General features: G+C 43.3%; 2 protein-coding genes across 2 annotated transcripts in view; one reads left to right on the forward strand and one right to left on the reverse strand.

The window, feature by feature from the left end:
- Fbxw8 (F-box and WD repeat domain containing 8) overlaps positions 1–24,889 on the forward strand; it is a 123,750-nt gene that overhangs the window by 88,351 nt on the left and 10,510 nt on the right. The window contains exon 10 of the mRNA XM_004636336.2: positions 14,557–14,684. Within this exon, the coding sequence (XP_004636393.1) occupies positions 14,557–14,684 (128 nt within the window). The remainder of the gene's footprint in view (positions 1–14,556; positions 14,685–24,889) is intronic.
- Positions 23,377–23,807, reverse strand: LOC101584568 (NADH dehydrogenase [ubiquinone] 1 alpha subcomplex subunit 2). The gene has a single exon (XM_004636223.3). The coding sequence runs from the start codon at positions 23,781–23,783 to the stop codon at positions 23,484–23,486; it is 300 nt and encodes a 99-aa protein (XP_004636280.1). The 5' UTR covers positions 23,784–23,807; the 3' UTR covers positions 23,377–23,483.

Below are 24,889 nucleotides of genomic sequence, written 5' to 3' on the forward strand. Positions count from 1 at the left end.
GTGTGGTGTGTGTGTGGCCAGCTCAGCCCACCAGGGGGCGGGGCTGGCTGGCATGTGGTGCTGGGGGATTGAACCGCGGTCGCTGATGCTTTGCCAAGCTTGTTCTAAGTAGGTGCCTTAGACCACTGAGCCGCGGTCGCTGATGCTTTGCCAAGCTTGTTCTAAGTAGGTGCCTTAGACCACTGAGCCATCTCTCCAGCCCTCATCTTTACTTTGAACCTTTACAATTTCTTTCTTTCTGTCTGTCCATCTCTTGCTGTCTCTGTTTCTTTCTTTCGTTTTGGAAAGATTTAGAAAAATAGCTCCTGAAGGGCAGTTTTCTAGATTGCATGAGCAGAAGAACCCTTGGTTTGTTAAGGTTTCTGTCCTTGTTGCTGAGTCCTGATTGAATACATATCACATGCTAGACTTCTGATTGGCCCTGGAGGCAGTGAGGCAGTGCATGTGACATCTGCCTCGGCACTCCAGCCCGGAGGTGCTTAACAGTGACTTAGCAACAGACAGGTGGTTTTCTCCATGTAGAGATGAGCGCAAGGTGATAGGAAGACCTTTGCAATGGGCTTGGTGAATTCAAAATGATGACAAATTATATAAATAAAGGAGATACAAATGTTCAAATGTATCTTGGACATGTTTCAGGTTTTTGTTTTTGTTTTGTTTTGAGAAAGGCTATCACTATGTAGCTTAGGCTGGCCTTAAACTCATGAAGTAGCCCAGGTTTGCCTTGTGAACTCATGATGATCCTTCCTGCTGCAACCTCCCAAGCACTGGGATTATAGCTTGTACCACTACATCTGGCTATCTTTTAATATTTAAAGGTATCAATAATTGATATTATTGTTAGTATATTGTTAATAATGAATAGGGCTAAATAAACCTTCTCATTTGTAGCATAACCTTAAAGTGTCTCCACAGGTTCCAAAGGGTTTTTCTGAATGGAGCAAAATCTCTCTTAAAAATTAGAGGCCTTAAAGACACTAGTGTCAGGCTGGGGAGACAGCTCGGCAGTCTAAGCGCCAGCCTGGCAAGCATAGGGACCTGGGTTTGATCCCTGGTACTTCATGCTGTGTCAGCCCTGGAACTCTGGGTGTACCATGCCAGCCACTGAAGTGGAGCACCCCTGTAATCCCCACACTGGGGAGGTTGAGATAGGAGGATCACTACAAGTCTGAGTTGCGCATCAAGAACCGGTACCGAAGGAAGGAAGGAGAAAGGAGAAAGGAAGAAAGGAAGATTTTTTTTTTCAAAAGTCTAGTTTCTGTTTGTTGTTGTCTACACAGACACAAATGGTTATTTTAAGGAAAATGTTTCTCAGAATGCTGTTTCTTGATACAGAAGCTAACAGTGGCCTAGGAACTCTAGTGTTCCTGAAAGAGATGGATAAAGCTACTGAAAGCAATATGACGAAACCTGAGTTTCTGCTGCGGTCAAGGTAATGGTCATGTCACCACTGGAAACCAAGCATGGGTTGTGGCGTCAGCTACACCTTTGGCAAGCTGCACCGTTGCTTTCCCCATCTGGAAACTTGAGGTTGTAGGAAGATGATGTTATATGCTCTGTACCTCCTCTGTACCTGGTCAGTGCACACTGCTCTGGGGTCAGGCGGAGTTCCTCAGGCACCGGGGGAAGGGCAGTGCAGGCGGAGGTGTGCAGGGGCTTCCACAGGGGCAGTAGTCCCAGGAGGGCCACAGGCTGGGGTGTTGCTGTGGGCACTGTGCACCAGCCAGGCTCATAGTGATGATTTCTTCACAGGACTCATTTTCCTGAGTTATTCTAAAGAATGCATTTAAAGTTGACAGGAATGAGCCAGTTTAGCTTCTGTGCAGAGCTACTGCAGTGAGTTCATGTGAGTGCTGAGCCACTTTGTGTAAAAGCCTTCATGATGTGAAGTCTTCCTGGACAGCGCTGGCATCGTGTCTTCTGTCTCGTCTGTCTGCACTCATGCTTGCACAGCTTTTGTGTGTCAGTGACGCTTCTGACTTTTAAACAAATTAATCAGTGTTCTTGACATTCTGAACGAGTTCTGAGAACCATTACATTACAGTGTGTAATGCTCATTGCTGTTTTCTCCATTTAGCTCTTGAGTTCAGTTTAGAATTTTATTTAGGGCCTAAATTTTCTACTGGTTTCCCTGACTACTTATATAGAACTTCTATCCTGGTTCACCACCCTACACTGTGGCAGAGAATGAACTTGGAGTTAACTCTTGGGTTTATTTCACCTGCACAGGTGGATGTGGGCTTGGTTACTGTGTGTCAGGTACGTCTCAGAATAAACATTTCTCAGGCAGCAACCTGCTTTGTTAATGTTAAAAATGGGCCCATCTTGCAGTTAGTGATGGTTGGAGGGCAGCCTTTGGAAATGTTTTGCCTTTCCTCCAGGAATGGAAGGCTATAGAATGAGCTGTGCACTTCCCAGTGCTGCGGACACTTGAGGCTGGTGGGGGGCTAGGGGAGGGTAGGAAAAAGAGAACACACAGACAATGGCACGTGAAGGCTTGAGTCTTAGAATATTTAAGATAGTTTACTGTTTTAAATACAACATAGCAAATTTGAAGACAACAAAATGCAGTATATAACAACCATTGTTGAATTTCTATCATTTTGTTTAGTGGAATTCTGTATGGTTTCTAAGGGGTTTACTATTTTTATTCTCTTTAAAAAAAAATTGTCAGAAAAACAACACATAGCAGTGTAAACTAGACTAATACAGTGTTATCACTTAAAGAACTTTTGCATGAGAAGTATGCCTGTGAATGATTTATTAATTTATCCACTGCTTCAGTTTTCTGCAAAGTGCTGTTAGGGAGTGGATTTATAATTAACTTACCTTCCAGTTATTGAGTTGCACATGAAGTCTAATGGACAACAGAGTTACTCCTTTTTACTTTCTACGGTAAGTCCCCATGTAGAAAGGTGAAGGACAACTTCTAGTCAGCCCATGTTTGAGCAGTCACCTTACAAAATAAGGGACTCGAGCTGGGGAGATAGTTTAAGTGGCATTGGCGCCTACCTGGCAAGCACAAGGTCCTGAGTTCAATCCCCAGTACCCAAAAAAAGGGAGTCAAGAAGAGTGATGAGTTTTGTTTTTGTTTTTAAATTTTTGTGTATTTAGTGAGACCCTTTCTCACTACGTAGCTCACATTGTAGTGATCCTCCTGTCTCAGACTACCCAGCACTGGGATTACAGGCCTGTGCCACCAGGCCCATTTGGGGCTGGTGCCACATGTGGTACCAGGGATTGAACCTGGGTCCTTGAGCTTGTCTAGGCAGTCTAGGCAGGCCCTTAGACCACTGAGCTACCTCCATGGCCAAGTGATGAGTTTGAAATGTGTTAAAATGAGGTCAAGTTAGAAGTGTGCTCTGCGCAGGAAGCAACTCCGCTGTCACCTGACTTCTAGACACTCCTCCTGTCTTACTTGAAAACTAGGCCAGTGGTGTGGGATAGTTGGCTGGATCCAACCCAGTCATATACCCAACTTTCTCCAGATTTTGCAGGTTTGTACTTTGGTGCAGACTCTGCCTCTATTCATTGGCATTTCCTTGGGCTGTGATTTTTCATGTCCTTTACACAAAGATTTTATGTAATGTTGAAAATAATGTTATGAGTATTATTCCCCCCTTTCCCTACCTTTATGCTCTTGGGCACCTTTATATCCCATGTGGTGGTCCTGGGCAGCATAGCATGCACACAGACCTGGGTATGGTCCTGGCGCCACCTTCAGCCTTGGAGTCAGAACCCGTCTCATCTCGCCCCCAGCTTTCCAGTTCCCTGCCTTGTTCCAGCCAGGGCTATGCAGTCCGAAATGTGCTTGTGGTCATTCTGATAGCATTCCCCTTTACTTCCCTCTCTGTGTCCTTTCAGGAAAGGCTTGTGTGTATCACCAGCTGCTCTGAGCTCTCACAGCCCACAGGTCCTGCTGCATGTGTTGAAAGTGTTACTGTTCCACAGGATTATGTAGCAAGAAGGCAGCCGTGGGGGGCAAGAAGTGACCTGTTTCGAGTAGGTAACCCTTAGCTCGTTAGTGGCCGAAACTTTCAGCCTGGAAGGCAGCACAGAGTAGGTGTAGTGCCAGAGTTCTCACCTGTGGCAGGGTGGGAGTCAGAATCCATAGGTCTGATTAAAGTAAGAGACACCTTCTCCCACAGAGCTGCTGGTCCACCGGGACTGGGAAAGGGCCTGAAAATTTGCAGTGCTGAATGCCCAGAGCTGCTGCCGCCAATTGTAGCACCACATATGGAATACTCTGAGGTAGAGGTGTAGTGTGCAAGAGCATTGAAGGCCACCTTCCCAGGTTTGAATTCTGCTCTAAGAACTTCATGGCTAGGTAGGAAGTGTGTCCTCCCTCCATCTCTGCTCTCTTGTTGTACGCTGAGTAAAACTTGGGGCCATGTGGAATTGTGGGGAGCAGGTGAGACAATGGGTTGCAGCTATGTTTGGCATCTTAAGCAAGTGCCTATCTAGTAGCTGCTCTTAATAACTGTTTTTGACAGGAATCAGGAAACATTGTGACATGGTAGCAAACTGATGTGGGGATGAGAATGGCTGGGCTCTGCCTGCTGCTGGCTCAGCTACCTTTGTAACCTGTGTGATTTAGAGCAAGTTATTTAAGGTGATTTTAGTGTCAGGTTCTTGATGTATAAAATGATGAAAGTAGCATTTATCCATCTTCCTCTTGGTGGTTGTGAGACTCCAGTAGAATAATATTTAGAAAGGGTTTATGTGAAAAGCATATCCTGGGATTATGAATAGTGTCTGCCAAACACTGTTAAGCAGGTCTCTGGCGATACCGTCATGTGCCACATACCGTGATTAGAAATGGTCACGCCTTGGGATAAAGGGGACCCGGTGGGTGGACTGCCTGCCCTGTGCCAAAGGCTCTGATTATTCACTGCAGCTTTCACTCTCCCCCTTCAGCTGTCATTTGTTTCAGTGATCTGACTTGAGTAACGTTCTCTGACTACCCTCTGAAGCCTTTGTCCAGTCTAAATTGGAATGAAACTAGAAGCTGCCAGGCTACACAGAAGAAAATTGATAATCAAGCTAATTTAAGATTCTGGGTTTCATATACTATGTTAATTAAGTCTATAGGTTTACAGATCATTTTATGTTACAAGCAGCTCACATATGATCATTCCATTTTGAAAACAATGTTCAAGTTTTCTTTAATTTTAAAGAATTCATGTTATAGTTGTAACCTCAGTTTTCTTCCTGTAAAAGACTTAATAATAACTACATCTTATGGGGACTGTGATTGTGCACATGTGGTTAATATTTGTGAAGTGCTTGGAAACTGTCAGTGCTCCTTATTATGATGAGGCCTGTTGGGGACATGAAAGGTGGTGCTCTGTGTGCAGATCACTCCGACATACATTTGCATAATAATTAAAATCTCTTCACTCTTCACTGGACTGACTGGACAGCAAACATTTCCTGTTCATTTCACAGAACCATTTACCAGTTCTTTGTGGTCCCATCCCTTCTCCTTATTCTAGCATGGGGACAGAGATTATCAGCAGGGATCCCTGAAGCAAAGCAAAGAGCCATATTGTGCTCACCCCGCAGAGCAAATCTGTCTTTCTTTGTCATTTCAAGGACCTGTAGTGTTGTGGGGAGAGAAATGGAAGGGGGTTGGGATCATCTTTGCTGGATTTTTCCAGTACTATATGCTCTTGCTGTCTGCTTCCTTTCAAGCGTAGGTCACAATAGGTGTCAGTTTGGCCTTGCTTTGGTCCTTTGTAGACATCTGCCTACATCACAAAGCCCTGCGCCTGGCACAGCTTGGGTGATTGGCACTGCCTGCCTGAGAAGAGTCAAGTCCTGGAACAGTGGGGGCTGCAGGTGCATTGGCACGTGGTGGAAGCGTGTACAGGCCTTGCTTACCCAGCTCCTGGCGACGCTCAGCAACACTGTCCTGTCCCTGAAATATCTTGGCCTTGTGGGCTTGTCACTCCAATTAAAACTTAAACATGAAAGCGTCCCAGGCTTCTTCTCCCTTTGTGCTGAGTGTGAGTGTGGACGGTGCCAGAGGCATGTCATGGAGGCTGCTAGGGAGGCACATTCAGGGAACTGTGCTTATGTCAGGGATCTACCCTTCAAGCTCTGCATCTTGCTGGTGGCTGCTGCTAAATGCACCTGAGAGGCAAGGTTCTGTTTGCTAACAAAGTCACCTTTGGGATGGTGGAGAAAGTCATTTTCCACATGTTCATAGATGTAGCCGTGTTACCAAGGCCTCACGCCATGACTTATCTCTGGCAAGGACTTACAAAATAGTCTCTCTGGCTGATTGTCAAAAATTACATCATATTGGAGTAAACTGCTTTTAAATCAGACATCCATTATTCATGTATATTAACTGCTTTTTTTATTTTTTATTGGCTGTTTTGTGTATGATTTACTCTTTTTTCACTAGCTCTCCCTCTTTCCCAGTTGTCCATCTTTCTCATCTCTGTTTTTTCAGAAAATCCTTAGCTCATCTGTGAATTTATAGAGGCTATTCACTTAGCTTTGTGTGTGAACATTAACATGTAAACCCTGAAATTTTTGTAGTTAAATTTCATATTTCTATGGGTCATAATTCCATTGGGTTAGAATAGTACTTTGGGTTTTTCTTATGTCTTTTACATTTTACACAATGAGATTTCCTAGATCTGTACTGATGAAACCGTACCTGCCCTTTAGGAGGCAGCTAAATCAGTTGCTGTTGGTGAACAGCAGATTGAGTCGTGTTCATTTGTATTCATGAAGTCTCTTTAAGACAGTGAGGTGTTTGTCTATAGTGGACAGCTACACACAGAGACATGTAACATCTGTGTAGCTGTTCTTTCATCAAAAGGAGTCCCTCCCGCATGCCCCATAGCATGCAGGTGTCCAAAGAAGTGTCTGTGCTCTCCACACTGGCATCAGCGCGTACCTGTGCACCTCGCATCTCAGCAGTTGTACATTTTCCTCTTTCGACATTTGACTTTTTGGAACTATGTTTTTTTCTGTTTCACCCCCAAGTCAGCATTGTTTTTTGATGTATAGTCAGTGTTTGCAGGGCTGGCCAAATAGCTCAGTGATTAAAGCACCTGCAAGCAGGCTCAGGGGCTGGGGGTTTGATCTCTGGGCCTGCCATGCGGGCTCCGCTCCCAGGCGCGCTAAGAAGGCAATTAAGACTGGTGTGGTGGCATAGGCCTGTAATCCCAGCTGTTGGGAGGCTGTAAACAGGTGGATCACTGTGAGTCTGATCTAGTAGTGAGACCCTGGACATTCTATAGACCCTTCCCTAAAATATAGTTAGTGTTTGCATATTTCGGTGCACATGGAGTCTTTGTTTACTATTCCTTCCAGCATCTCAGACCTTTTTTCTGGAATGGTTTTCTGTCTCCCAAAAGTATATTCCTCAGAAGTTTTTTCTGTGAAGATCTTTTGACCACAAGTGCTGTCTGTGTTTCTATCTAAAAACATCTTTATTTCATCCTTATTCTTAGAAGACAGTTTTGCTGGTCTTTTATACTTCTAGGTTGACAGGATTCTTCCTCTCTCCTTTGAAGGTATTATTGCTTTTGACTTCCATTGAAGCTACTGAGGAGTTGGTTGTCAGTGTAATTGTCATTCCCCTTTAGGACTTTTTCTCTTCATTTGATGCTTTTAAGATCATCCCTTTGTTTTTTCTGTCCTATGGCTTCACTCCAGTGTTTCGGCGTGTGCCTTTCTCATTGTCTGTCCTGCTTGGGATTTCTGGTGCTTCTTTTCTTCCGCTGTAGAGAGTTACCAGTATCTTGTTGAAAGTTCCTGTCCATTCTTCTTGGAACTCAGAGAAGGTCCATACGGGGCCAGCTCCTTCTCTCCTCTCTGCTGCTCACCATTTGTTCATATTTCCCAGCTGTCTCTATGTTCATTTGGAATAATTCCTGAAGTCTTCCCATTCACAGATTCTGTCTTGGATTCTTATTTCTTACTAATCTTTATAATTTCCAGAAATTCTGTATTTTTTCAAATCTGCTTAATCTGTTTTTCTGCCCCTTGCCCTCTCTCTCTCCCTCAGATACCTTGAACGCCTTGCTTTGTGTCCTCTACCTGATACATTTCTGATGCACATGGAAGTCTAGTTTGCCTTGTTTTTATGTGTCTCACTTATGAGAAACTTTTATTCCTGTGTTTGAAATTTTTTCTTTTGTTGTAGTTATTTGGCTGCTCTTGATTCATAGATTTTTTTTTAAGAGAGTCTGGTTGAGGTTGTAGATTCTGCCAGGAAGATTCTGCCAGGTACTGAGAGACATGTTAGCAATCTGAAAATAATTACTAGACTTGGCTTCTTCGGCCATGTAGGAGAGGGACAGATGTGTGAGCTACTGCCGAGGCACACACATTTCCAGGTTCTTCCCCAGGTAGAAAACACTCCTCTTGCTTTTTCTTAAAGGTGTGCGTAGTTCAGCCACCTACAGAGTTCAGTTTTGCTGCTCCCCTTTGTACTGGCCAGATGCTGGGTCTCCTGATTCTTTAGCCCTCTAGGCTCCTGGCTTTGTCAGGTGTTCCCAGAGCAGCTCCTGGCCTTGGTCCTCACTGCCTTTCCAGTTTCAGGGCTTGCATCACTCTTGGCTCCCACAGATGTGCCTGGTTTCTTTGAGCTGAACAGACATCATAGGGACATTTTCAGTATGTTTCCAGGTGTGCTTGGCTGCCACCTTGTCAACAATAGAACCTCAGGACCTGGTGCAGTTTGTGTATACTAGAACATGGACGTTGCAGAAAGGTATCTGTGGGACCTTCCTCTGTTTGGCATAGAATGAAATAGTTCCTTTGGAGGCTCGGGAGATAGCTTGATGGTCTGAGTACTTGCCTGGCAAGCTCAAGGACCCGAGTTCGATCCGTGGTACTGCATGCCGTGCTGGCCCCAGAGCCCAAGGCACACCATGTCAGCCACCGAACCCAGGTGTGGTAGTACACATCTATGATCCCAGCGCTGGGGAGACTGAGACAGGAGGATCACTACAAGTCCAAGCTGTGTAGGTAGCGAGGCCCTGTACCAAATAAATAAATAAATTAAATTTTAAAAAACCCTGCTGAACTCAAGGCCAGCCTAAGTTACACAGTGAGTTAGTTCAAGGCCATCCAGAACCATGAAATGAGACCCTGTGTCAGGAAAAAAAAGAAAAACAGACAGACTGACTCACTGACTTCTTTTGTATAAGCCAGCTGCAAGATCAGGCATCCTGGAGTGGAGAAACTTGTTAAGCAATAAGAGGAATATCAGGATTTATTGGGCCCCAGACTGAGTTGAGCTCTGGGTTTGCCTGGTTTGGAGTCATAGTCAGTTATCTGCAAACACAAATGCAGGTACCTAGCAAGATACAGAGACGATGTGCCCAACTCAGGCCAGTCCCATGGTGCACGAATGAATGAGGGGCAGGAATTCTACCCCACAGAGCTTATGGTCCCACTCTGGGAGTGCTCTCCAGTGTGTGGTCCAGGGCGTGGTAAGCTATACCTGACCTGCTGAGGCCACTTCTCCTCAGGACTCTCCTGCCCTCGGTGTTTGAGAGCCACGGGTCTGAGAGAGAGTTGGATGAGTCTGTAGAGCATAAACGCCCCCCCCCACCCCCAGTGAGAGGGGAGGACTGTGCTGGGGCTTCATGCAGACGACAGCAGAGTCTGTGTGAGAGGGGAAGAGAGGCTGGCTCACTGATCATCACTCTGGAGAGCAGAAGTGTCCAGTAGTGGTGCAGAGTGCTATGGAGCAGAAGAAACTAGGCAAGCTCGATCTCCAAGACTTGCAGGCCAGTCCTCCTCCTGCGCTTTTTCTCTGACTGCTTCTCATCCCCTGGTATTTTGTTCTCTTTGTTACTTCCCTTTTTTATAGGTGTCAGACAAAAGATCTTATCTTTCAAAGCTTTTAAAATGTTACTGTCTTGTGAGGAAACCTCTTGCCTGCCCCTGACTGTCCTGGAGCAGCTGTGCAGAGAGGAGTGGTTGTGGGGCTGGCTTTCCAGCTCCCAGTAGTTAACACACAAACTTCTTTTCTTCAGTATCTTATCAAGATTCTAAGACAGGAGGACCTTGTAATCTGAAGGGGTAGTGATTTCTATGCGCGGGTAACTGTGGTTACTGCAAAAGATAATGGCAGTTCCTGAGTCCAGAAGAGTTTGCTGGGTGAAGAAGGCTGTGCTTTGAGCCCACCCCACCACAAGGACAGTCACCATTTAATGGATTGGCCAGAAAGCAGCAGCATCTGGCCACCCTCAGTGGTCCAGGTCACACACGGAAGATGCAGGCCTCCCTCTCTGCCCAGGGTGATTGCTGATATGTCCCAGATGTTGAGACGGTGGTTGTTTCCTCCCTTCTGACTCTGTAACGCTGCTCCTGCTGCTTTAGACACAGCTGCTAGGACGTGGCCATAAGATGGTCAGTGATCTCTACAGAGAGGAGGTCTCGGGTGTGAAGGAGCAAAACAGCTGGTGGTCGGCAACAGCTGGTGAGGAGGCAGACTCAGCTGGCAGCAGGCTAAGAAGTCTGCACATCATTCGTGTCCCTGTTCATTTCAGTGCCTTGTGCATAGATGGTAATTAATAAATATTTGTTGAATAGCTGTTGAGTGAGTTGTAGCATTGTTTACTTCATCTAAAAAAACATAAATAACCCAAATATCCACCTGTATGGAATTATGTATGTAGAAAAAAAAATTCTATGCCGCCACTCAAGAGCAAAGTGTATCTATAAATGTGTCAGTCAGAGCTTACTAAAGAAACAGATTTAACCTTACAGATTGGCTTCTCTGGCCGCACACCAGGAGTGTGCAGAAGGGTGTCCACATGCTAGGAGCTGAAGGATCTGAGGGAAGGCCTGGCGTTCAGTGTGAGTGCTGGGGAGTCCGTGTCAGGAGCCGATGGGCTTGCCTGGAGCCCGCCCTGCTTTCTTTCCCCTTTATACCAGTCAGGCAGTAAGCTGCCCAGGCCGGTCTTTAGGAACTTCTTACTCAAGTTGACACCATCAGTTAACTACCACAGATAGTAACGAGTAGGCAACAAGCTGTAAAACAGTCCCCTTTTGGGAAAAATGTTATATACATCTGTAAAAAGAGAGATAAACTGGGCATGGTGGCACATGCCTACAACCTCAGCACTCAGGAGACTGAGGCAGGAGGGTCACAAGTTTGAGTGCTGCCTGAGCAATTTAGCAAGTTCAAGGCCAACCTAGACTATATAGTGAGAATCTCTCACCAGAAACAAAAAATAAACAAACCTGCCTCCCAAAACAAAACTCCAGAGACTGATGTTTACATTTAGACAGCCTAAAAAACATGTATGGCAGTCTCTTAAAAGTTTATTCCTAAATAAAATTAAATTTTAAAGAGTTTATTCCTGAAAAATGTAGTATAACACTTTCCTTTGTCATATAACTATTGTTAGCATTTAGTATGTATTATTCAATGTTTGAAATCAGAAAAATATTGTAGAAAGATTTCAGAGAAATCAAAATAATTGATAAAATGGAAAATTAAGATTCTTTTGCTGTCTTCTCCCTTCCCTTTATTTATTAAATAGTGTGAGACAGAAGATCATTAATTTAAAAAGGTTACTTTTTATTGGAAATAGTTAAAGATCTGCAAAACGTATAGAAAACTCAGAGTTCTTTGCAAAGATAATGTTATTGTTTACATAGCACCTTTTACACCTTGTGGGTTTGTTGTTGTTGTTGTTGTTGTTGTTTGTTTGTTTGTTTGTTTGTTTGTTTTGCGGAACTGGGGATTGAACTCAGGCCATTATACTTGCCAGGCAAATGCTTATTCTACTGAGCTATCTCCCCAGCCCGTATTTATCCTTGCAGAACAGAAAATGGTCTCAACATAATTTAGCTTTTTTGGTAATTCTTAAATACCTAGTGCCAGTAAAATTTTGCTTTGTAATTATTGGCTAAACTCTCCTATAATATACTTCTAGTGCTTAACAGAAAAAATCCTCAACGTCTATTGACCTGGTGGTCACATTAGTGTAGAATATTTTCTCCCAAGACGGCAGCAGTGGACCATTTCTTCCTTCTTTCCAGCGTATCTGTGCACCTCTGAGAATGAGTCAAATGGCCGTGGGTTGAGACTTGCCCAACTAGGGCAATAAAGAGAAAAATTAGTCTAATGCATGATCTTAACAAGAGGGAGAGTGTGAGCATGAATAATTAATCTCACTAGTCTGTGGCATTCAGATAAAATGAAGTCCCATTTGCTCAACCTTATTAAAAGAGAGAGAGTGCAGAGGGAGGGAGCCATGGTAAAGGTCGTTAAGGGACCGTAATGTGGAAGACCTGCCTTTGAGGCGGTAATGTGTTTTCTAATCTCTGTGGTCTTTAACTAAACACAATGGTGAAGGTTCTCTTCGTAGTTCTGATTCGTTGAATTATTGAACATTTTAGAAACTACTTGACTCTTGACTGCTGACTTAGATGTCTTTATGACGAATTTGTAGTCTTTTTGATGAGAGATTAGATCTCTGTATCATTTAGAGATGATTCATCTTGAACTTCTAGAAAAAGTAAAGATCCAAGCTGATTTCAGTTCTTACATTTACTGTGGACATGTTTCCAATTAAAGCACTAACTTCCTGCTGAGGTAGTATTTTTATTTAATTTATCTGTGTGTGTGTGTGTGTGTGTGTGTGTGTACACGCGTGTAGTATGTGCATGTGTGCATGGATACTGGGAATTGAACCCAAGATTTTGTGCCTGTCAGGCAGGCACTTGTGTCCTCATTGAGCTATATTCCTGGCTCCTGGAAGTATTGTTAAAACAAGGAAATATGAAGTCTAAAATATTGAAAGCTCTATAATGAGAAGTAGGTTCAAAATGTTACTTTTTTAAGTTAACAAATGTTTTAAAACTTGGGGCATAGTAGTATGTATTTACAGGGAATAGCTCAGCATTGCATTAGTGATTGGATCTGGATAGCTACTTAAGTCTTGTTTATTTCTTTGTGTTGGGAACATTGAAATTTTTTTCTTGAGTAGCCATTTTGAAGTAATCACAGAATATTAGTTTTCTGCTATACCATCATTTGCTGTTTTAAAATTTTTTTGTCTTTCCAGTAATAGATTTTATGTTGTTATTTGCTGAAAATAGATTTATTTCTATATTCTTGCTTGGAAGAATCATATTTTGATTAAAATTACTGAAATCTTTCTCAGTCAGAAACTTGATTTGAGCAACATCCCACCTTGTTCTCTGTCATTTTAATCTATTAAGGCAGTTTTTGAACTGCAAAGTTGTCTTTCCTTCCAGATGTTGTTACCAATCATTAATTAGTATTATGATAGTTTTGAAGATCAGGAATTTCACTTATTAAATATTCACATGTTAGAAATGTGTACTGACAATGACATGGGTGGTCTTCAGGGTAAAGGTAATTTCATTTATTGTTAATTTCTCAGTAAGGACCTAAGATTCTGTTACATTGTGAGAAATGTATAGGTGAAGAAACAACATGTTATTTCTGCGTGTATGCTGTGAGGAGAATCTAGAAAGCAGTAGTGTTAAACTGTTGAGTTTAATGATGAGCTTTGAAGTCTTTCCTATGTGATCAACAGAATGGAAGGTCTGCTCAGAAGATGGGAGGTGTCTGTGTCAGTGAGGAGACTTTGCACTGTGAATTTGGGATGGAAGACTATGTCCTTGCATCTACCGCTAGCTCCTTGGCACCAAGGATAGTGGCCAGAGGAAGCACTTAATTTTGATTGAACTAAGTTGCATTGAGTTACTAAGTATTTTTAGTAAAAGACTTAAGCACTCTGAAGTGCTCATCCTTTACTTCTGCCCACCCCCATTAGTGCAGAGAAAGTTCAGTTGAAGATGACAAATACATTGTCTAGAAATTGAAGGCACCTTCCTCCTTGCTTTTATACCTTATGGGACGGAGCTTCCTCCAATTAGCAAGGCAGAATGGGAAGAAGAGTTTTCAGTGTGGAGTTTGTTTAAAGGAATCACCTGATGCTTAACTATGCTCCATGCTCCTGGATACGTGTGCTGTACATTCTTTTTCGTCTATGGTATAAATACAGCAAGAGCCCCACCCCTATAGACCCTGGTCATCTACAAGCTTTCTGATTCCTTCTTAGCATTCCCATTAATTCCAAATCAGTTGTAATCAGTGATCCTTAATTTTCCCCCTTTTTTCTGCTAAAAAAGAATTAGTAAAAAAATTAAAAAGAATTGGAATACGTGGACTGGGCCAGAGAGCTCAGTGGCAGAGCTCTTGCGTGGTGTACGTGAGGCCCTGGGTTGCATCCCCAGCACCACAATAACAACAGCAGCAAATTCCTAGTTTCCCATTTGGCGCTTTTCCTTTGTATTCTATAAACCTGTTTGCACCTTGGCCTGAGGAATTTTGGATTTTTGTCCATGATTTTTTACATTTCCTTTTGTCACTCTAACGGCCACATCCGTACATTCTCAGTATAGGTGCAGAACATTTTCCTTAGCAGAGGCAGAGTGGAGTGCCTATTATACATTGTATGATGGGGAGATGGAAGTGTTTGATGTCAGTCTGGTATATAGACTTGAGCACCCACATTGTTTCTCCTCCTCTCTCAGATCCTGGTGTACAGCCTGGAAGCAGAACGCTGCCTCTCGAAGCTGGGTAATGCGCTTGGTGACTTCACTTGTGTCAACCTCAGAGACAGCCCCCCCCACCTCATGGTCAGTGGCAACAGGGACAGGAGGTATGTCTGCGTGGGAAATGCAGTGCTGGGGGGCACTGCACTTCTGTGGGTGACTGGTCTCCCAGCTTCCAGAGTGCTGGCTAGTCTCCACTGCATGTGTTCCCCACTTCACACACCTGAATTCAGCCCCTGCCGCACTCTAACTTGGAGAACAGTCTTGCATTAGGTAATAGTTGGATCTTGCTGTGGCTCCGCTCTGTTTCTGAAGCACCACAGGACGGTTTTCTTTTCGGCCAGTTGGTGGACACAGTTGGTGGAAGGTCCAGTGAGACCACTTGGAATATCTTTTGTCTCCCTCCTGCAAAATTTGTTTGGCATTTAAAAGCTCACTTTCTAATATTAAAAACAATAACCTAAGGGATGAATCATGTTCCACAAAATAGGGTTGCCTGCCAAATGATGTCAAGAGTGTATTTCAGAACACTGTGGTGTCCCTCTGGTGATGGGGGAAAAAAGAGACTTGATGTGAACAGATTCCAGTTTCTATTTAGCTGATTAGCAGCCTTCTCTTTAACGCACTGGTTTAGGGAGTGAGATTTTCCCGGTGCAGGATCCAGTGCCAGGCCTGGACACTCCAGGAGCCCTCAACACAAAAGGACTAGAGTGCTTGAAAAGACCCTCCAAGCCCAGATTTCAGATTTTTCCTCCTCCTACTCCCTTTCCCCCTTGCCTTTTCTCTTTCTTTCTCTCTGCCATTTATTTATTTATCTTTGGCTGGTTATCTGCAGTGTCTGATCCAGTGCCCCAAAGAGAGTAGCGTGGCTAGAGGCCAGGGTCTGCTGGCGCTACCCCCAGGCCCACCCCAGCCCACCCCGGGCTGCAGGTGGTGGGCACCAGCTTGCGAGGCAGGCACTCCCCCGAGCCACATCCCAGGCCTCAGCCCCACCAGGGCAGCAGCTTGCAAAAATAATTATTTTATCAAATAATATTTTCAACTCGTGACCTTCACATCTCTGTCTTCTCACCTCCCACTGCAAAAAGATGTGTGGGTGTGGTGTTTTGGTTTTTTTTGGCAGGGGGCTACTTGATCTTTTTTATTATTTTTTTTTCAGGTGAGCTACATCGCTGATATTCTGATGCTTGAGAATTGAACTCAGAGCTTAGTTTTTAGGCTTGATACTTAGCCCTACATCTGGCTCAGGAAATGCAGCAGTCAGTGTACTTGGAGCTTAGCTGATAGGATCTCCACAAATGAGCCTAGCAGCTCCTTGTTTTTGAGGAGAGCAACTATAGAGGATGTTGGGGATAGCCAAACAGAAAGGTTTGAAACTGCAGTTTGTGACCCAGAGTTTGTTTGCAATATGAGCACTTAAGTATTCAGCCGTAGAGAAGTTAGCTTTCAGGAAGCCAAACTGTGTTCAGAGAAGAGACCTTTGCTTTCTGCTTACTTTAGCCCAGTTATCACTAGGAGGTCATGAGCACAGTCATCTGTACAGCAAGCTGTCAGCTGGGTGACCTGTTTATCTCGTATAGGTATCTTTTGCTCTGGAGAGGCTGGCTCCTTGTGACCCGGCAGCCAGAACAGGAGCCATGGGCCTTCCATGAACTGTCTACTTGGCCTGTGTGGAACCACATTTGACCTTGCTGAGTGTGCTTTATTATTAGGCTAATATTATGTTTTTTTAAAGGCCTTTGTCTCTGTGGATGGGAATAACGGACTGGTGACTTAGAGTTGGGGTTGGGTGTCCAAAGTGGCATTTAATTAGGGCTAGTCCTAGCACTGTCTGACCTCTGCTGGCACATGGGACTTGCTTCACATGTAAGAAAACTCTACAGATCAAAATAGTAGGGTCTGCCACATGCACTCGAAATACTAGGGTTAAAAATGTTCTGTTTTAAATAAAAATGGAACCTCTGGAATAAAGGAGTCTAGACTTCTAAATGTGGTGGAAGGAAGCCTTACCTTCCCCCACCGAAGGTTTTATACTGTAAGAAGATGCACTGCCAGGCCTGTAAGCTTGTGCTTTATTTCAGAAGAAGGAAGAGGTCAAATGCTATGAGAACTACATCCTTTGCTGCCACTTAATGACAGATGAAATTTTAAGAACTCTGGAACCTTCTTATTTTTCTTTAAAACGACAACAAAATAAACCCTTTAAATTTCCACTGCATTCTCTTAGTACTTTATAAATAGCTTGAGAATGAAATGAACTTTTTTTTAGTGAAATGAACTTTAAAGATACATAAAACTGTCCCAGGTTGACAAAAATAATCCTTTATTAAAGTATGGAAAGTAGTCTTCGTAGTTTGCAGGCATGGGTGGAATACTGAGAATTTTATTTTGGGCATAAAAGTAGACTTCAATTAAAAAATTTAAAAGTACTTAGCTTGTTATCCTTTCCAGAAAAAAAGAAAAGAAAAAAACAGGATAGTTAGAGTCTGCCAGAAAATAGACAGTGATGGTAGAAACAGAGTGGTTGTTAGGCTGTCCTCCTGCTGAGGAGCGTGGTGCAGGGGCTTTGCCCAGAGTGTTGTCAGTATAGACCAGTGAGCTTTTCTGAGTGCCTGTTTTGTCTTTCTTGGTGTATTAGGAAGCAAAGGCACATTAGAGGAGTGCTGGGTATCGGGATGGCTGGTATATACGTCTACCCTGTTTACCATGGTATCCATGTCCGGCTCAGTGCTGCCTGACATTATATGTTTTATACTTATTCCCAGATAAACTTTTAAATTTTACTTTTATTTAAAGTTTTTCACATCTGTAATGTCAGGACATGCTGTTTACAGGGGCATCATAAAATTCATTGGCAGCATTTTTAAGCATTGCATACAATCATGGTCCTTTTACAGTCTATAGTGTTAAATGAAAGTGATTGTTAACTGAAGGTGAGGGGAATTAATTGGTTAATTAATTAATAGCTTAGGAATTAGGGCATTTATGAGATAGTTGAATGAGTCACCAAGGAAAGATCTGCAAAATTTTTTTTCTTATATTCTACATTGAGATTTGGAATCTAAATTTATGTCTTCTACCAAATTTGAGAAGACTTCTAATCATTACTTCTTCTTTTCCTGCTCTCCTTCTGGGACTTCAGTGACAAGAATTAGGCCTTCTGATCTTCTCCAGCAGTTCAGTGGTGCTCTGTACTCTGGTCATTTGTCTTTCTGAACCGTATTCTGTTTTTAAGACTATACAGTTTCTACTGCTTGCTTATTTATTTATTTACTTATTTATTGTCTTTCTGAGACAAGGTCTCCGTATGCAGCTCAGGCTGGCCTTAAGCTCACTTTATACCCAGGCTGGTCTCGAACTTGTAGCAATCCTCCTGAGTACTAGCTGGGATCACAGATGTGCACCACTACACCCAGCACTACTGCTTCATCCTGAGGTTCACTGTTTCCTGTGTCAATTTCATCTTGCTGTTGAGCCCATCTCGAGATTTATTTCAGATTCTGTATTTTTGGTTCAAAAATTTCCTATTAGATTCTTATTTTTCTACTGAGAAGGTACTGTCTTCCTCATTCTACCTTCCTCTCGTGGGAGATATTTATAGCCAATGACTTCCCAGATCATTAGGGTTGACATCTTTTCCCTCAACAGTGGATCACATTTCCCTGTTTCATTTCGTTTGAGGTATGTCAGGTAATTCTGGATCATGTCCTGGACATTGTGGATATGTTATGTTGCATACGTTGATTCGCATTATATGATTCTCAGGAGAAGGGTAATTTAAACAAACAAACAAACAAACAAACAGGCAGTCACCCTGGCTAGATGCACACTGTACGTAGGTCACGCTTTCTGCTGGTGGTGCCTCCAGCATCAGCCCAATTTCCAGAGCCTCTGCTCTGCTAGTTTGGCATAACCTGCGCATAAGCCTCACAGGACTTAGTCTGAAGGTTGGCAGTGGTTTCAATCTCGTTGAGTTCTCCAAGCCACTTTGGATCTGTCCTGCACACTCAAGGATGAGCCTGGGGCTCATGCATGCTCACACGAGGCTTTAGGATCCCCTATTCCTCCCCCTTTCTTAGCCCTTATACTGTCCAGCACTCAGGATCCCCTTTCCCTGGTCCTCTTGCCGGAAGTTGGGCTTTCTGTCAGAGTTTGCCTGCTCATGTCACCATCCACTATGTAGCTCTATGATTGAGAACTATTCTTGAGATAGAGACTCTAAAGAAGAGAGGAGAAATCCCAATAAGGACTCCCACACTCACTGTCTGGATTCTAAGGGCCCCTTTCACTGGTTCCTCTGATCAGAAAAGTAAGGTCTGCCTCTAAGTTGTAGCCTCCCACACCACGTCCAGCACCACAATAAAATATAGGGAAGCGCTATTGGACAAGGCTGTAAAAGAGTGCGGGAAAGAGGGGGAAGTACTTCCCTGTGCAGTGCTTCCCAGGGTGGGACTCTCCTCCATGACCATCACTTGAGTGCACTCACTGTAGCCCCAGCAGTCTTATCTTCCTACTTCTGCCATAAGTTTGATGATGGTCAGAATGTGAGAGGTAGCATTAGGTGGCTTACTCTGTCTTGGCCAGAATGGACAACTTTCTCATTTTCTGCTTAACTAGTGCCATAGTTGGCAGTCGAGGGCTGTGCTGAATGAGGTTCCCTCCTATTTTGTGTCTCTGGGCCATCCCACCTGTGGTCTGCTTACTCTCACCCATGACATCAAGGGTCTACAATGGAGCCACTTCATGTGCACTGCTGGGGAGAACAGAGTAAGAATTGGTGCCAAGGCTGTTGCTTCAGCTTCTGCTGGCTTGCTAGAAGTAATCCTAATGCACCATTCACTAAACCAGTAAATCCTGCAGCCCTCTCCCTATTCTAGTTTATTTTCTATTTTTAGCAGCTTTGTTGAGGTAAAATTCATATACCATATAATTCAGTTTAAATTGCACAGTTTAATGTTCTGAGTCAGATAGATTTATATACCCCTCACCATAGTCTTAATTTTTTGCATTAACATTTCATTTTATATTTTTATTGAGATATAACTTATATACAATAGATTCATAGTCAATTTTAGAATGTATTCATCCCTCCAGATAGAAGTTCTGTACTTATTAATAGTCATTGTCCATTTCCTCTAGTCTGTCCATCTCTGTGCAACCACTGATCTACTTTCTATCTGTATGGATTTGCCTATTCTGGACATTTCATATGAATAAAATCAGTTATACCCCTTTGGGACTAGCTTCTACCATTAAGCATAAATGTGTTCAAGATAAACCCCACAATAGCATGAAACAGTATGACATTCCTTTTCATTGTCAAATAATATCCTGTTGTGTGGATAGACCATGTTCATGTCATTTATCCATTCGTTAGTTAATGGAATTTGGGTTGTTTCGCTTTCTGACTCTCATGCATAATGCTGCTATTATCATCATCCATATGTATGTTTTTGTGTTATGTGTGTTTTCTGTTCTCTTGGGTTCATACACTTAGGAGTGAAATTGCTGGCCTGTGTGTTGATTCTGTGCTGTAATCACCTGAAGAGTTGCCAGGCTATTTCTAAAGTGACTGTGGCATCTTTCATGCCACCAGCACTGTAGTGAGGGGTATCCTCACCAACACTTGCTCTTATTGTCCCTGAGATGGTCGTTCTCACGAATGCGGCGTGGTATCTCCTTGTGGTTTTGATTTGCATTTCCCTGGTGCTAATGGTGTTCGATACCCTTTCATGTCCATATTGCCCATTTGTGTATCGTGTTTGAGAGATGTCTCTCCAAATCCTATTTTTAATTGGGTTTTCTTTTTATCATTTTGTGTGTGTAGATGTATACTTCATCAGACATAATTTGAAGATATTTTCTCCCACTCAGTGGGCTGTCTTTTCACACTAGCTGCAGCATCCTTTGAAGCACAAAAGTGTTTAATATTGATGAAGTTTGGTTTATCTGGTTTTTTTCTTTTGTCACTTGTGTATGCCATTGGTGACATATATAAGAAGCCATTTCCAAACCCAGGGTCACACGATTTACTCCTGTGTTTTCTTCAAAGAATATTATACTTTCAGTTCTCACACTGAAGTGTAGGATCCTGCAGGAGCTGAATTTTGTATGCTGTGTGAGCTAGAGGTCCAGCTTCATTCTTTTGCATGTACACATCCAGTTGTCTGGGCACCATCTGTTGAAAGCCATTCTTTCTCCCACAGAATTGTGTTAGCACCAGTCTTAAAAATCAAATGACCATAAATTTGAGGGTTTACTCCAAACTCTCATTTCAGTTCCATTTGAGCTGTATGTCTATGTTTTGCCAGTACCACACTGCCCTGATTATCTGCAGCTTTTTGATTAAGACATGGTAGGTATTACACAGTAAGCTTCCAGATGTCAGGCATGGTGTCTTTGTGCAGGAAAATAAAAAAACTTGTGTTGGAATCTTTGTGTGCAACATGGATATATGAAGCACTCATGTGATAAACACTTTCAGTATTAAAATTAAGTAAAAGGTTTGGTATTTCCAACGTGGGATCAGGTGCCCTATTGTATCGGTAGATCATGACCACTGTGCCTCACAGGCAACATCACAGGCTGCCTCGCCGCAGATCACTATATTTAGGGCTTAACAGAGAGTCTTCAAGACCATCTCCGTGCAGACCCAGCAGAGGAACCAAGGTCCAGAAAGGTTTGGAGGCCATTCCACAGGACTTGTTACTCTTGACCATATTAACTTTATGTTCTGTGTACAGAGCACACTACTGCTCGACAAAGTGCTCTAGACACAAGGTACATGAAGCGTGGCCTAGGTGGAAGAGGCTAAGCAAGTCTACCTGAAATACATGTTTTTCCAGTTGCTGTTTAAAATGAATCATTCATTAAAGGCCAGCCTCAGTACCATGTAGATAAAGCTATTGATTTTGGCAGGTAAGGCTATATTTTAAATCCTTTTTAATAGCTCAGGTTCAGTGAAATAAAACAGAATTATGTGATGCTTTCTTTAAAAAAAAACAAAAAAAAAAAAAAACAGTGTTCTTGATTAATTTAGTCATTTTTTAAAAAGCCTGCATTTGAATGCTTTTATGGCTTGTTCCCTTTATTTTTGGCCTAGAAATACAGCTAAAGGTCAGGTCCTCTTTAATGAAACTGCCAAGCCAGAGTCTGAAATAGGCTTCAGTTTGCCACCAAATAGAGTTTGCTTTATTGTATGGAGCTGTTTAATCCAAGCCAATAGGAAGCAAGCCCTGAGTTGTGACCCCTAATTAAAGAAGTCCAAGCTTCCTTCCTGCCTGACAAATAGAAAGTTGTGGTGTGCTTGTAGTACGCTGCCTGCTGCTAGAGAGTACGCGAGCAGGGCGTAAATGTTGCATTTGCTCCATCTGCAAGTGTTATAATAAGTTATTCAAAGCTCTTAACACAGGACCAACCAGAGCGTGCCTCCCTCTCAGTTCCAGCACGTTTTCCTGCCCATCAGATGGATGCTCCTCTGTTGGAGTCTTTGGAAGGTTCTGGTGTCTTTTGTTTTAATTGGCGGGCTAGAGCCGGCTCCTATGGTGTGATTTTCATTAGAGAGGGGCTGCAGAGAGGGAGTGTTGGAACAATCCTCCAAGCCCAACCATGAATATTAAACATAATACAATTACAGCTTTTGGACCAATTATTTTTCTTTTCAGTGGGCAAAGTTGATGAAATACTCGCTAGATGGAGATTCACAATATCTACCATTGGCTTCTTTCTGTCCCTGGACCCAGCTGTCCTGGCATATCTTTGTGCCCATGTGCTGTGCTACCTGTTTCCCGGTATCGATTCAATTTGAGCACTGAGGTTATAGGCTTTGCCAAGGTACACTGCATTTCAAATTGGTACTGCACGCTGTCAGATGTTTGAGGCCGATACCTGCTTCTTAATGTGAATTTGATGACTTGGGTGGACTTAGCACACTGGTGTTTGCTATTTCTGTCTGTCAACAAGAGCCAGAGGGCTGCTTCTCTAAGGAGATGTCAGAAAAATACTTCTCCTTTTTTCCTTTGGGGATAAGTTCAAGTCTGTTTTGGCCCATTTTTGTTTTCCTTAGTGATATCAAGTATACTACTGCTGTATCTTTTGGTGTATTTGTTTGTTTTGTTTGGAGCCATCCATGCTGGTATCTAAATACAATAGGAAAACAGATGGCAAACTTTGAACTTCTGGACCAAATTTGTGTTTGCCTTTGTCTCCTTAACAGCCAAACTGTAAATTATGGAGTATAAATATTCAGCAGAGGACCTCTTTATGGAAATTACCACAGCAGAATAGACCCTTATTAACCAAACATGCACCGAGAATTACTCAGCCTAAAGTTTTTTACCTGCCCCCATCGCACTCCTTACCAAGTCCCAGTACAGTCTACAGGCAGTGCTTATTGTACTGCATTTTTACTGCTTCTCTCTTCTCTGCCTGAACAGCTCAGATCTCTTTCCCTACAAAGGCCTAAAGGTAGGTATTATAACTTGCTCATGGAGAGGGAGATCTTTGTTCTGAGAGCCTGTTTACGCTTGCTCCTTGTCTTTCCAGTCCCAGGCCCCTCCCTGGAGAGGGCAGCTGGACAGCTGGCTGTTCTAGCAGTAGTAGGTCTCTGTTCACCTGCATCAGCTCTCCAGTGCTGTGCAAGCCAAGGGATAATGGATCTCTGCGCGGTGTTATAATGGATCTCTGCACGGTGTTCTAAGCCTGTATTTGCTTTTATTTTCTGCTTCACTTCACATTGCCTAAGAAATAGGTAGATACATTGTTTTATTTATTTTTATTTATTTATTTATTTATTTTAGCATTTTATAGCACAAGCTTTATAAGCAAGAGAACACATTTTCCCATTGTACTGTCCAGCAGAACCCAGGTTCTGGGGCTCTTGGTCATAACAATCCTCAGTGAAGGCTTCAAGCTTTGCCACTTAATACATTTTCCAGGGCTCTGGTTACCTGATCAGCACTGAAGTTGTTCAAGGAGACATTCTTTTCTTCACCAAATGCGTAGCGGGCCCACAGTTTGGGTTGAACATCGGAACATTCGCGGATTAGAATGGGAAGGTCAGGGTTCGCCTTCTTGAGTTCCACATAGCGTTTTTCAATGAAGTCCCTCACACCCTGGCTGCCGGGCGAGCGCTGACATAAGTGGATGCGAATCTCACACAGACCCAGCTTTGCCCCAACCACTCTACCAGCCGCAGCCGCCGCCATCTCCACTTACTCCTTAGATTCGAGTCCCTGATGTTCCAGATACATTGTTTTAAACACTGAGAAACAAAGCATACTTAGGGGATGTATGTAATAAGAGTGTGTGCGCAGCTTCAGGAATAGCAGAGGTCGCCCTTGCATGACCAAGGCCCTTGAAGAATGAGTTTGTGCTTTTTAAACCTGACTGTGTCTGGGGTGAAAGAAAAAGCCTCCTTGGGACCCTCAGTGCTCCTCTGCTACACCTCTTCTCCAGAGCAGCAGCCACTAGCATTTCAAGTATGTTCTTCCACACCTTCATCTTCAAAACAGTTCTGTTACTAAAACAGGGAACACACACTTGCACAACTGAATTCAGAGCCACCAGGCGGCACAGAGGGCAGGCTCAGCCTCCATCCCTGCACGGTGTGTTGCGCAGCGTTGTCTGCACACGGTCTACCCCCGACACCTGCTGGCGCGCAGATGCTCCATGGGCAGCTGTGGGCTGCCGCTCCCTTTCCCCAGCACACAGTGGATCCCAGGCTTAATTGGGCCGTCCCCATCCAGTCATTCAAGTGCACTACAGCCCTAATTTTTGCTGCCCGTCTAATTATCATTCTTTAATAGGTAATGTCTTTTCCCCCAGGTTGCTGTTAAGGCCTCTCTATCTATTCCCTCTTTTTAAATTACACTCTTAGGTATGTATTCCTTTTTATTTATTCTTACTGGTGCTTGTCAGCCTGAGTCTGTATGATATGCATGAGTCCTGGGAAAGACCAAGTGCCTACGTGTTGCTGCTTTGCCACACATTCTTTCTCGCTCTGGGACTTCTTTCAGATGGAGACTGATCCACCCCCTTTTGTCTTGCACATTGTCTCTTAACTCCTCATTCCCATTTTAATGTCTTTATTCTTTTATATCTCTTCTTGGTAATTTCTTAAAATTTGCCTTCTGAGTCACAAATATCCTAATCCACTTCTAGGCCATCTCTATTCATGGAAGTTTTGTGTAACATTTTTAAAAACAGGAGTCTCAGAACGCCCTGCCGGGGCTGGTGAGATGGCTCAGTGGTCTAAAGCACCTACTTAGAATAAGCTTAGCAAAGCACAGGGACCGCGGTTCAATCCCCCAGC

The sequence above is a fragment of the Octodon degus genome, unplaced genomic scaffold (genome assembly GCF_000260255.1).
Source record: "Octodon degus isolate 3935 unplaced genomic scaffold, OctDeg1.0 scaffold00079, whole genome shotgun sequence".
Lineage (NCBI taxonomy): Eukaryota > Metazoa > Chordata > Mammalia > Rodentia > Octodontidae > Octodon > Octodon degus.

Excerpts from the sequence above, each read along its gene's own strand:
- LOC101584568 (XM_004636223.3), bottom strand. The coding sequence starts at position 23,783 with ATGGCGGCGGCTGCGGCTGGTAGAGTGGTTGGGGCAAAGCTGGGTCTG.